This window comes from Bubalus kerabau, chromosome 10 (genome assembly GCF_029407905.1).
Source record: "Bubalus kerabau isolate K-KA32 ecotype Philippines breed swamp buffalo chromosome 10, PCC_UOA_SB_1v2, whole genome shotgun sequence".
Classification (NCBI taxonomy): domain Eukaryota; kingdom Metazoa; phylum Chordata; class Mammalia; order Artiodactyla; family Bovidae; genus Bubalus; species Bubalus kerabau.
In genome coordinates this window covers 18927717-18940963 of record NC_073633.1, presented here as the reverse complement: position 1 = coordinate 18940963, position 13247 = coordinate 18927717, and the positions used below count along the sequence as shown (strand labels likewise).

General features: G+C 44.3%; 1 protein-coding gene across 7 annotated transcripts in view; it reads right to left on the bottom strand.

Moving 5' to 3' along the window:
* MAP2K5 (mitogen-activated protein kinase kinase 5) overlaps positions 1-13247 on the bottom strand; it is a 266322-nt gene that overhangs the window by 25670 nt on the left and 227405 nt on the right. For 5 of the 7 annotated variants that reach the window (XM_055536808.1, XM_055536806.1, XM_055536814.1 and 2 more), the window contains one exon: positions 8471-10975. The exons of the other annotated variants lie outside the window; for them this stretch is intronic. In XM_055536808.1, the coding sequence (XP_055392783.1) occupies positions 10841-10975 (135 nt within the window). In that variant the 3' untranslated portion in view covers positions 8471-10840. Of the gene's footprint in view, positions 1-8470; positions 10976-13247 lie in introns of those variants that run through there. 7 annotated transcript variants of the gene reach the window in all.

Here is a 13247-nt window from a genome sequence, read left to right as displayed (position 1 = left end):
GAGTTTTGCCAAGAGAACACACTGGTCATAGCAAACACCTTCTTCCAACAACACAAGAGAAGACTCTACAAATGGACATCACCAGATGGTCATTACCGAAATCAGACTGATTATATTCTTTGCAGCCAAAGATGGAGAAGCTCTATACAGTCAGCAAAAACAAGACCAGGAGCTGACTGTGGCTCAGATCATGAACTCCTTATTGCCAAATTCAGACTTAAATTGAAGAAAGTAGGGAAAACCACTAGACCATTCATGTATGACCTAAATCAAATTCTTTATGATTATACAGTGGAAGTGAGAAATAGATTTAAGAGACTAGATCTGATAGACAGAGTGCCTGATGAACCATGGACAGAGGTTTGTACAGAAGACAGAGATCAAGACCCATCCCCATTGAAAAGAAATGCAAAAAAGCAAAATAGCTGTCTGGGGAGGCCTTACAAATAGCTGTGAAATGAAGAGAAGTGAAAAGCAAAGGAGAAAAGGAAAGATATAAACATCTGAATGCAGAGTTCCAAAGAATAGCAAGGAGAGATAAGAAAGCCTTCCTCAGCGACCAATGCAAAGAAACAGAGGAAAACAACAGAATGGGAAAGACTAGAGATCTCTTCAATAAAATTAGAGATACCAAGGGGACATTTCATGTAAAGATGGGCTCGATAAAGGACAGAAATGGTATGGACCTAACAGAAGCAGAAGATATTAAGAAGAGATGGCAAGAATACACAGAAGAACTGTACAAAAAAGATCTTCATGACCCAGATAATCACGACCGTATGATCACTCACCTAGAGCCCGACATCCTGGAATGTGAAGTCAAGTGGCCCTTAGAAAGCATCACTACGAACAAAGCTAGTAGAGGAGATGGAATTCCAGCTGAGCTATTTCAAATCCTGAAAGATGATGCTGTGAAAGTGCTGCACTCAATATGCCAGCAAATTTAGAAAACTGAGCAGTGGCCACAGGACTGGAAAAGGTCAGTTTTCATTCCAATCCCAAAGAAAGGCAATGCCAAAGAATGCTCAAACTATCGCACAATTGCACTCATCTCACACTCTAGTAAAGTAATGCTCAAAATTCTCTAAGCCAGGCTTCAGCAGTACATGAACCATGAACTTCCAGATGTTCAAGCTGGTTTTAGAAAAGGCAGAGGAACCAGAGATCAAATTGCCAACATCTGCTGGATCATGGAAAAAGCAAGAGAGTTCCAGAAAAACATCTCTTTCTGCTTTATTGACTATGCCAAAGCCTTTGACTACATGGATCACAATAAACTGTGGAAAATTCTGAAAGAGATGGGACTACCAGACCATCTGACCTGCCTCTTAAGAAACCTATATGCAGGTCAGGAAGCAACAGTTAGAACTGGACATGGAACAACAGACTGGTTCCAAATAGGAAAAGGAGTACATCAAGGCTGTATATTGTCACCCTGCTTATTTAACTTATATGCAAAGTACATCATGAGAAACGCTGGGCTGGAAGAAGCACAAGCTGGAATCAAGATTGCTGGGAGAAATATCAATAACCTCAGATATGTGCAGATGACACCACTCTTATGGCAGAAAGTGAAGAGGAACTAAAAAGCCTCTTGATGAAAGTGAAAGAGGAGAGTGAAAAAGTTGGCTTAAAGCTCAACATTCAGAAAACTAAGGTCTATCCCTAAGAAACTACCAATTCACTAGACTCTACTACAAATGTCTAACATGTTTACTTGTTCTAGATTGCATTAAGCTCCACTAAGCATATTTGTCTTTCAAGAAGCTACGGATCAGACATGCCCAGGAACATCAGATGAAACGAATCAGAACCCAAAGAGGCTGAAGGATTTAGTGCCCCTACATATCTAGCACTTAACAGTTTAAACACTTTCACAAACTATTTTAATAGGGAAAACAACCACCCTTCAAGACTGGTATTAACTCTGTCATTTTATAGATGAAGAAGCTGAGGCTCAATTAAGCTAAGTAACTGTTGATTACCCAGGAGAGGCTCTCCTGAAAAGAGAAATCCTGAAATCGTGTCTTCTGATAATCCAGATTAATGCTCTTTCCAATCTGCCATGTTGCTTCTCATCTTATGTTCACAACAGACTCACTTTCAAGATCGAGAGCCCATCTCTGGCCTCTGCAGACTTCACACACAGAGGACAGAGTATGTCCTGCTGGTTGTCAGCCACATACCTTTCCACTTCTACAACCATGGTTATGGAAACGAGTGGGGTCATGGGATCATCAACTCAATGGACATGAGTTTGAGCAAACTCTGGGAGACAGGGAAGGACAGGAGAGCCTGGTGTATTGCATTCTTTGGGGTCGCAAAGGGCTGAACACGACTGAGCGACTGAATGACGACAAATCCTATTAACAAGTCACAATCTGCGAGTGGAAGGAAAGCAAAGCGTCAGGAGGTAGGGAGTGATGCGCTGGTTCCTGCTGAGCAGCTGGGGGCTGGGGACGGGACTCTGGAGGGGCGGTACAGCCACCTCAGGCTTTAACTACTTTCCCACAGTCAGCCCCTCCCCTGCTGTCCAGGAGACAAGATTCTTCCTCATGATCTTAGAACGATCAGAAAAAAGACTCTAGGGGATGCAGGCTTCAGTAGTTGGGGCTCATGGGCTCAGCAGCTGTGGCTCCTGGGCTCCGGAGCACAGGCTCAACATTTGAGGCGCAGGGGCTTAGCTGTTCTGCGGCATGTGGGATCTTCTAGGACCAGGGATCGAACCCTTGTCTCCTGCACTGGCACATGGATTCTTTACCACTGGGCCACCAGGCAAGCCCACTGTTTTTTTCCTTGTGATGAGAACACTTAGGATTTACTCTCTTAACAACTTTCAAATATATCACATTAACTATAGTCGTTATTTTGTGCATCACATCCCTAGTACTTACTTATCTTAGAACCAGAAGTTTGTACCTTTTGACCATCTTTATCCAATTCACCCTTCCTCTGCCTCTAATCACCACAAATCTTTTTCCTATGAAATTTTTTTTTTTAAGATTCCACATATCAGATTTTTGTCTTTGTCATTGTCTAACCTACCTCAAACATCATAATGCCCTAAAGATTCATCCATATTGTTGCTAATGGCAGAATTTCCTTTTTTATGGCTGGATAATATTCCACTGTGTATATATGTGTATCTATCTCACAACCTTTTTACTTATTCATCTGTTGATGGACACTTGGGTTGTTTCCATGTGTTGGCTGTTGTAAGTAATGCTGCTATGAGCATGGGGGTACAGGTATTTCTTTGACTTAGTGCTTTTGTTTCCTTCAGATACAGTCCCAGAAATGGAAATGCTGGATCACATGACAGCCCTATTTCCCATTGTTTAAGGAAGCTCCATACTGTTTTCCAGAGTAGCCTTACCAGTTTGCGATCCTACCAACACTACACAGGGTTCCCTTTTCTCCACATCCTTGCCAACACTTATCTCTGTCTTTTTAATGACAGCCATTCTAACAGGCATGGGGTGATACGTTCACTGTGGTTGTGATTTACATTTCCCTCCATAATTAGTGATGTATTTGCTGGCCATTCGTATAGCTTCTTTGGAAAAGCGTCTATTCAGGTGCTTTGCCTATTTAACTTATTGTAGATTTTTATTATTTATTTATGGCTGCACTGGGTCTTCACCGTGGTGCACAGGCTTTCTCCAGCTGGAGTGAGCAGGGGCCGACACACGGCTTAGTTGCCCTGCAGCATGTGGAATCTTCCTGGACCAGGGATTGAACCCATTTCCCCTGTGCTGGCAGGCAAGTTCTTAACCACTGGACCACCAGGGAAGTCCTCCTTTGCCTTATTTTTAAATTGGTTTGTTTTTCTTGCTTTTGAGTTGTATGAGTTCTTTATATATTTTGGATATTAATCCCTTATCAGATACACTGTTTGCGAATATTTTTTTCTCCTTCTGAAGAGTGTCTTTTATTTAGTTCTTTTCGATCATCCAGTCAAGAGAGATTACTGAACAGCTACTTTGTGCCTTGTATTGTGTCGGCTGGCTCAGTGGTAAAGAACCCGCCTGCCGATGCAGGAGGCACAGGTTTGATCCCTGGGTCAGAAAGATCCCCTGGAGAAGGAAATGGCAATCCACTCCAGCATTCTTGCCTGGGAAATCCCATGGACAGAGGAGCCTGGAGGGCTACAGTCTGCGGGGTTGCAGAGTCGGACAAGACTAACTGACTAAACAGCTCTGCCAGCTGCAGGGATGCAGTGTCTTCCTCACCACACTGTTAAGCTCCTGGAGGGCAAGGCTGGTGTTTCGGCAGTCTCTGTATTCCTACAGCTGTGCAACTCAAGGAAGTGGTCTGGGGGCCACTTGCCACTAGTTTGCAAGAAGATAAGAAGCTATGCTAGGAAGTAAATCAGCACACAGCTTTTTCACAGAGAAAATTTTGCTATAAAAAACTGTCAGGTGAACTAAACAGAAAACTTCCATACGTGCTTGATTTATATTCTAGCACAAACTCCTCATCTTGTGTTCAAGAAACTGTTCAGATATTACCATTAGTCCATGGTCTGTATCTGCTAAGTTGCTTCAGTCCTGTCCGACTCTGTGCGACCCCAGAGATGGCAGCCCACCAGGCTCCCCTGTACCCGGGATTCTCCAGGCAAGAACACTGGAGTGGGTTGCCATTTCCTCCTCCAATGCATGAAAGTGAAAAGTGAAAGTGAAGTCGCTCAGTCGTGTCAGACTCTAGCGACCCCATGGACTGCAGCCTACCAGGCTCCTCCATCCATGGGATTTTCTAGGCAAAATACTGGAGTGGGTGCCATTGCCTTCTCTGGGTCTGTATCTGAGTAGCACTAAACTGTAGCACCTAGCAACCTATTCTGCATATAGAATGTGCTCAGTAAGGTTTGCTGAGTTAAAAGAAATTTCTCCCAAACTCAAAGAGTAATATCACTTAGAAGCTGCTCATTTCTAGAACTGTGATAGTAAACTAAAAAGGAGAGAAGGTTTTGTGGCCAGATGAACTGCAGAACATGCTCTGCCTTCAGTTTTTGCCATAGATTGATGAAGCCAGAAAGCCGGAAGAGCTCACGAACTTTCACAGCTTCTCTTCAGAGAGACAGACAGGTGCAAACTGCTGGTGATACGTCCTCTCTTCCTACTTGGTTTATCTGCACTGAGGTTTAGGCCCCAGCCAGGCCCCAGCCGCTGTGTCCAGACACCAGCTCTCTGCTCCAACCACAGCCCTCCAGATGCAGGACGAGGCCCAGGTGGAGGGGGATAGAAGGGTGAGCTGAGTAAGCACCCTGGAAGGATGAACAAGCACGACTGTTGCCATTCTATGTCTCTCTGGGGGAGTCTGTTTCAGTTTTGTTTGGATTGCCCTACCTGCCACTGTCACAACCGTAAGAACAGCCCTCTGCCCACTATGCACCAACATCAGCTTTGATGTAGTGCAGAGCAGCCCTGTATTCTTCCTGGCTGTGTGACTCTAGGCAAGTCAATTATCCTCTCTGAGCCCCAATTCAATGTATCAGTAAAACGGGAATAAGAATCATCTTCATAGTGTTTGTGTGAATGTCAGATGAGATACGATATACAAAAGACCTCTGTAAATACATGCGTATTTAAAACTGTGATCTGTTAAGCTTAATTCTTCTCTCTAAAGTAAAGCTTTTCTTTCTTTAAGGTTAAAAATTAGAAGACTGAATTTATCTGCAGCCACAAGTTGTATGCAACAGTTGCTCCCATTTCAAGTAATTTCAGAGAAAATAGGTATAGTATGGATTTTGACTAGTGTGTATATTAGATATAAGCTGTGTCTCACGTATGTGCAGAGAGTCATACTCTCACAAAAATACCCCCATGTCCTGCAACGCGTGGCTCAGTTGTGACCCCATTCACAAAGCCTCCCCAGGCAACCCTGCCTGGAAGAAATCTTGCCTTTCTCAGAGCTCATTGAACCTGTTAAATTCATATCACTTCAGTTCAATAATTATTTATTGAGCATTCAATGTGGGGCTAGGGATTGGGCTAAAGCTGAGGTACAAAGATAAAGATGACTTGATCTTTTCCTGTAGGAACCCGTGGTCTTGCTTATGGCCTGTTACATTACTGCCATAAAGTGTGAAGAAAGCACTGAGCGACTTCATTTTCACTTTCCACTTTCATGCACTGTAGAAGGAAATGGCAACCCACTCCAGTGTTCTTGCCTGGAGAATCCCAGGGACAGAGGAGCCTGGTGGGCTGCTGTCTATGGGGTCACATAGAGTCGGACACAACTGAAGCGACTTACCAGCAGCAGCAGAGGTACTCGGCCAGAAAGAAGGGTGGCACACAACAGGAAGCCAGCAGCCCTACTGGAGGAGGCCTGGCAAACCTTCAGGGGCTGAGCCAGTGGGGTTTTGCGGGCCGAGTAGGAGCTCACCACATGGGTGTAAGGAAAGCACATTCTTGATGGAAGAAACGGCACATGATATGACCGTGTGAGGATGCCTCATGCGTTAATGGACTGTCAGGCTGTTAGGGCATAGGCTGCGTGTACGGGAGCACAGTGAGGTGGAGGGCCAGGTGAAGGCGGGCAGGAGTAGGTGCAGGAGGGCCTTTGGCAAGTCTGTCTATCCTGCGCTTGGCTGTTCATGTCCTCGTATTCCTTGCTAGACTGGAAGCTGGTTGAAGGCAGGAGGCAAGATTGACAGTGTTTCCTCGGCATCAGTCAGGACGCTCTGCCCAGAGTAGACACTCAACAAAGGAGGGTGGGTGTGTGCTGAGACGCACAGGTGTGACATCCTCTTCCTGTCTCACAAGAGCAGAAGAGGCTGCTGAAATACAAATCTGCAGCAGATGTGCAGTGCATTACAATTCAGCCGGCCCCGAAAAGCTAGCCTCATGCCTGCCGTTGGTACTTAACCCACTTTCCAGATGACATGCACTGCTGCCTGCACAGGTGAGCTGGAAAGGGGGCCATTTCCAAAGGCGGGAAGCCGAGCTGCCCAGCCAGGGCTCTGCTGACCTCCCTGACAGGAGAAGGCAAAGCTCGTTTAGGAGAAAGAACTTTCTAGCCCTGGAGCTGGCGCCTCAAGCCCGGCAAACGCCAGCATTCCAGGGCTGCTGATTTGCCTTCCCGAGAGCGAGAGTATTCCAGAGGCAAGCCTGTGGCTTAAAAAAAAAAAAAAATCATGTTTAATTTAAAAATTAGAAAGTGGAGCAGGCTGTGAGCACAGGGGTTGATTGAAACAAAATTTAAATTCCTGTCAAGCCCATTTAAACACGGGGGCCCTTCATAGACAATTAGCTGCTCCCTGTGAATGCTGAATAAACTCAGGCCTGGTCACTGCGAGCAGAGAGGCACCTACTGTGAGGCGCTGAAAAAAAAAATTAACTAAAATCAGGCTGTATGAAATATTCAGCCTTCCAGTATATCACAGGGGTTTGAAAGTGTAAACAAGACAAAAATCGATTCCTTAGTGCCCTCAAATCAAGCCCCCAAAATGGTTAGGGCATCTGTTTCTGCTAAATTTTGTTTACATCGGCAGATTTGCCTTAATTGCAGTTGTTTATTTCTCATTGTCCCTGGGGCCCTAATCTCCCGATTACTAATACTTAACACTCATTTCACATCTAAAGCTACTTCTAATCCTCAACAGGTTTTGGGGGCTCTTAAAATTATTGAAACCACAGAGGCGGGAGAGACAGTCTCTTTGTGAAAGGAACATGTTCTTGTCTACTACCAGCTGGGCCCAATCATCACCAGGCATGGCTACAACAAAGGTGCTAAGAGGCTCTGCCACAGACTGCTGCTCCACTGGGATTCAGAGGACAAAAAGGAGCTTTGATGGAAAAATCCGAACAACAGGCTAAAGCAGTCCAGCCAAATAAAGTTACTGTCATAATCAAATGCTGTCAATCACCATGAAAATCCAATTAAAAATGTCTCAGCACAGCCCTCTTAAGTGGAAAAATGCACCCTATGTATACAAATTTTTGTCAACTCCACACTAGTCCCACAGTGAGAAAGTCCTCCTATTCACTGAACCCCCCCTCCCCCACCCCCAAGTTTAGAAAGAGATGCGGGTCATTCAGAAGCAGTCTGAGGGAGCTGCGAGGCACACAGGCTATTGGTATACAATTAAGAGTTAATCGGGTTCCATTTGAAAATTCCATTTTTATTTGTGTTGAGGGAACCTTTGCACGAATGAACGAATGGTAACTTATTCTCCTACTTCAGAATCAGTGACCGTTTATATTAAGAGAGCAGAGAAACAGTAAGCCAGGATACTGGAAAGAAACAAGTCCATGCTCCGGCAAATGTCCCTCGGTAGACTATGGCCTAATGTTCAATTCTAATCTTGAAAATTAAATAGAGGACAGAAAAGCCCAAATGTCTCCGCTGCCTTTCTGCAGTCTCTTAAACGGCTAAGTGAACCTCAAGTTATCTGCAGGCAGATCTGACCCCCCAAATAGCTGTCTACAGAAGCCCTCACTGAAACCAAACAGCTCCTGGCCCCCCAAGGTCTCTCTTGAAACTGCTACAAATTAAAAAGCAAACAACCTATTAAATAAATCCAGCTGGTTACAACTGTAAATAGGTGGCTTCTAATAACTTTCCAGCCCTTGAAATTCCTGGCTAGATTCATTCATTATTGATAAGTATTGCATCGATTTATTGGAGTGCTGTTGATGTTGTTTGGTTGCTAAGTTGTGTCCGACTTTTTGTGACCCCATGGACTGTAGTCCACCAGGCTTTTCTGTCCATGGGATTTCCCAGGCCAGAATACTGGAGTGGGTTGTGAATTCCTCCTCCAGAAGATCTCCCCGACCCAGGGATCAAACGTGTGTCTCCTGAATTGGCTGGTGGGTTCTTTACCACTGAGCCACCAGGGAAGCCCTTATTGGAGTGTACTTACAGGAAAACATGTACTTACAGGAAATAGATGGGGACACAGTAGAAACAGTTCATTTTTTTGGGCTCCAAAATCACTGCAGATGGTGATTGCAGCCATGAAATTAAAAGACGCTAACTCCTTGAAAGGAAAGTTACGACCAACTTAGATAGCATATTCAAAAGCAGAGACATTACTTTGCCAACAAAGGTCCGTCTAGTCAAGGCTATGGTTTTTCCAGTAGTTATGTATGGATGTGAGAGTTGGACTGTGGAGAAAGCTGAGCGCCGAAGAATTGATGCTTTTGAACTGTGGTGTTGGAGAAGACTCTTGAGAGTCTCTTGGACTGCAAGGAGATCCAACCAGTCCATCCTAAAGGAGATCAGTCCTGGGTGTTCTTTGGAAGGAATGATGCTGAAGCTGAAACTCCAATACTTTGGCCACCTCATGCAAAGAGTTGACTCACTGGAAAAGACCCTGATGCTGGGAGGGATTGGGGGCAGGAGGAGAAGGGGATGACAGAGGATGAGATAGCTGGATGGCATCACCGACTCGATGGACATGAGTTTGTGTGAACTCCGGGAATTGGTGATGGACAGGGAGGCCTGGCATGGTCTCAAAGAGTCGGATATGACTGAGCGACTAAACTAACTAACTACAGGAAAACAAGTTTGCTGCTTTCAGTAGCAATTCCCAAGTCATAGAGACTGGGCTTCAGGATTGTTTTATATTCCCCCCACAAGTGGCTGAATGACTGGATTTTTCAGCCTCATCTATTATTCCCAAGGACTGGGGGGCAGGGTGGCTCACATCTGACATGGTGATAGAAGACCTTGGGGTCCCCTGCCATCAATCTAACGAATGAATCTAATCTAATGAAAAATGTGCTGGCCAGGTGGTCTCCTCTAAGTCTTGACTCTCTAATGACCTTTTGACTTGGAAGGAACTGTCAAAGGTGAATTCTCAAGTGGTCAGAACACACGCCAAAGATCACAGGTGCTCTGAGCAAGGACTGCTTCACACTTTCTTGCTCTTCCTGTCCTTCCAGGGTGGACAGCAGAGCCCTGGTGCCTGTTTTGATGGGTCTGGCTGTACTGGTGGTTAAAACCTGAGAATGGTATCTAAGCAAACAATGTGATATCCCAGAAATTCTATTATTTTGGAACCAAATGATTTTCCCACATGACCTCTCATAGCAGAAAGTCAAACAAGAATCTCTGATCAGACCACGTAGTTCTAGTGTGGCCATCCTAACTCATACTGAATATCAGAGCCCAAGATGGCTTGCTCTTGGGTGAGTTTCCCCAACTTTACTCTGAGTTCCTAGAGAACAGGGACACACGATGTCATATTTGTCTTTATGTCTAATACAGTGTTTTATTACAATGAAGTAGAATGAGTGGCACATGCAAAGAATAATCAATAGTGCTATCTCTTCTTTTAGTCAGAACGGAGAACATGCCTGAATGACAGCCACATACGACTAAGCTAGGAACTGAATTAAAGATCAGGCTCTTCTTTCAAGGAGCTCACAATCTAGTTGTAAGGAGAAAAAAATGGTGTCAAACCAGTGAGTTTCACTTGGACAGTTTTTAAAAGCAGCAGCAACAAAAAGAGCCCCCAGGACCTGCTCCCTGGTCCAAATGCCAGAGATTCTCTGACTTGGATTGGGATCTGGGCAGTTTCTTTTAAAATCCACTCAGATGATTCTGATGAGTTAGGAACCCCTGCACCACATGGACCAAGCTGTGAATTTACCATGAATATATATTTTATGTGATGAAGTGCTGTTTCAAGTTGGAGACAATAAATGGTGGAGGGATTCTGAGCAGGGAGCAGGCACTGTGAAACAGAGGAGTGGGGAAGGCTGCAGGGAGGACGAAGGCGAAGTCTGAAGACGGTGGGGAGAAGGGCATTCTAGGCTGAGGCCACCACCCAAATAACAGAAACTCCCTGTGAACTGAGCAACCTCAAAGGAGGAACAAATGCAGAATCCACTCAGAAGACCCAGCTCAGCCTGGGTGAATGCGGCAGAACACTGAAGAGGCCCCACTGCTGCATACACTGCATCCGAGGCGATGAAGCTATTCCTGTGGCCAGGGCTGTGCAGCCACACTGCGCCCTGAAATGATGCTGGGAAGATGGCAGTCAGCTCAGTAAAACAAGAAAGAAGACTTGCAGGCAGGCGTTCAAAAATCGCAATCTTAAACAGGCAAATCATCACCATATTAAGACATCGGACTTGACTGATGGAGGAAAAAAGTTATCCTTAACTGGGAAATTAAAACTGTCAGATCACTATGATCAAGGAATGACAGATTTTTATCTATCTGTATATCTCTGGCTATGTGCATATATACAAATACATTCACACGTATACACATGCATTTATCTGCTAAAGTCTGGTGAAAAGATTAAGCAGTCACATGAAAAAACAAAGCTTACTTTCTGGGGTTATAATCTCTCTGTTCTCGCTGAAGTGCTAACATGTCATCAAAAATTCAAATTAAAGCTGTCTGATTCAGTGTGATCTCAAGCATCCAGACAGTGATTCTGCCGTTGTAATTATGTGCAATTAAAAACTAAAATCAACTTCTTACTAGTGCCTTCCCATTTATAAGCAGACACAAAACAGATGATTTTAACGGCCTTTAAAACTTGAAAATAATAATAATAATAATAAATTCATTACGTGGTTGTCAAATGGACCCTATGTGGAGCCCCTGGGCTTCTGTGAAGTCTTTTGTGCTCGGAGAAAATATTTAGTTGAAGTTTCAATATTATCCAGTTTCCCTCTGCAAATCTGGGGTGTCTTGGCCAATGAGCTGATGTGCACTTTCCAAAGAAAAACCAAAAGCAAAAATGGTGTCTGCAAGAACTGGAGGTTAGACACACGTGTAAGTCTGGCCCTAAGGGTCTATTTTTAATACATGGTCCACGTGACGCAGCAAACTAGCTAAAGGGAGTAAACTACCACCAAGTTCAGAATCGCTTGTTAAACCACCACTAGCAGCTTAAAAAGCTTGGGTTACAAGCTCATGGTCCATGAGCGCTGGGCAAGGCGCTATGTGCGTGGCAATGTGCCTTTCCTCATTTTTGTGCTTAGGGACTCAGTAAGCACTGGACCAAAATAAAGTGGAACTTCATCTTTGGTCCGGTTAGTAGAATATGGTGATGATGCTGAATTTTATCTGAGTCCTAGGCTTCCAGAAAGCAGTAACAAGTGAGGAATCTCCCTACTTCCATGTTAGCTCCAAAGACTAGCTGCTCTCACAGAGATAAGACCCCTGTCCATCCTTCCGTAAGGCTGGCAGCTAACTCCCTGGTTCACCTGCCTCCATAACCTTGGCTCCCTCCCTTTGCTTTGAGACACTCCTCACTAAGAAACATTCTCCCTATTGCAACAGCCTGACTACAATCATCTCCTTAACCATCCAGTGCATTCTGTGGGTTTGAGTCCCATAATAAAGCCATTTGGTCTGAACCCAGAAGTCACACTGGAATTTGAGTGCTGGAGATAAAAATCCTAACATGATGGTTTTCCCAATTTTTAAAACGGACCCTGCCCAATTTATCGCATACCTGGATTCGCTTAGAGAACAACGCACCAGCCTATCTGAAAATGTAATTATAATCAGGTTTTGGATAAGCAGAAAAGCTACCAGTGACAATGTAATTTAGAGGAGTTAAACAAGTTAACATCTCTTTGCAAGTAATTAAATGTTTAAACAGATTCTTCTGGAACAGTTTGGTGTTTATTAGCCCCCAAACAATACCACCTCCAGTACATAAAGCCTTTTCTGAGAAATGAGATGCCTTCAAGTTTGCAGCTGCTGGAATTCAGATGAAGGGGGAAAAAAAAATCTTTCTAAAAGCACTATTTTGATTATAACTGACACTCCTCCCACAAGACCCATACTTGCTTCTCTGGGGTTTCCAGCCCTGCTATTTACTTGCTTTCTAAGCAAAATGTCAAATTTCAATTGCAAACTGCACTCTGTGTTTCTTCTCAGGTGCCTGAGTGGAAAACCAAACCTGAGGAAATGCTGAACGAGGATGCCCTGCTCTGGAATGTACCAGGAAATGCACAAAGTACCAGGCATGATTATGGGAACCTGAGGAGAAAACCCATGTTTTTAAACAATTACTAAAGCAGTATAGTAACAGCATAAAGACAATTTCTGCGCCAGCTTGTTTCTCTGAAATTCTCTCTGCCACTGAACAGCTAGAACAGATAATAACTATTAGTAAATCAAACTCCTCTGCAATATCCAGCTGTGCCTCACACATTTACATACAGATAGAATGGGTATATGTTTTTAATATGTATGTGATACGTACTTGTACCACAGCCGAAGCGCATGGTACAAAGGAGGAGGAGAATGGCAATCGGATCAGCATGAGA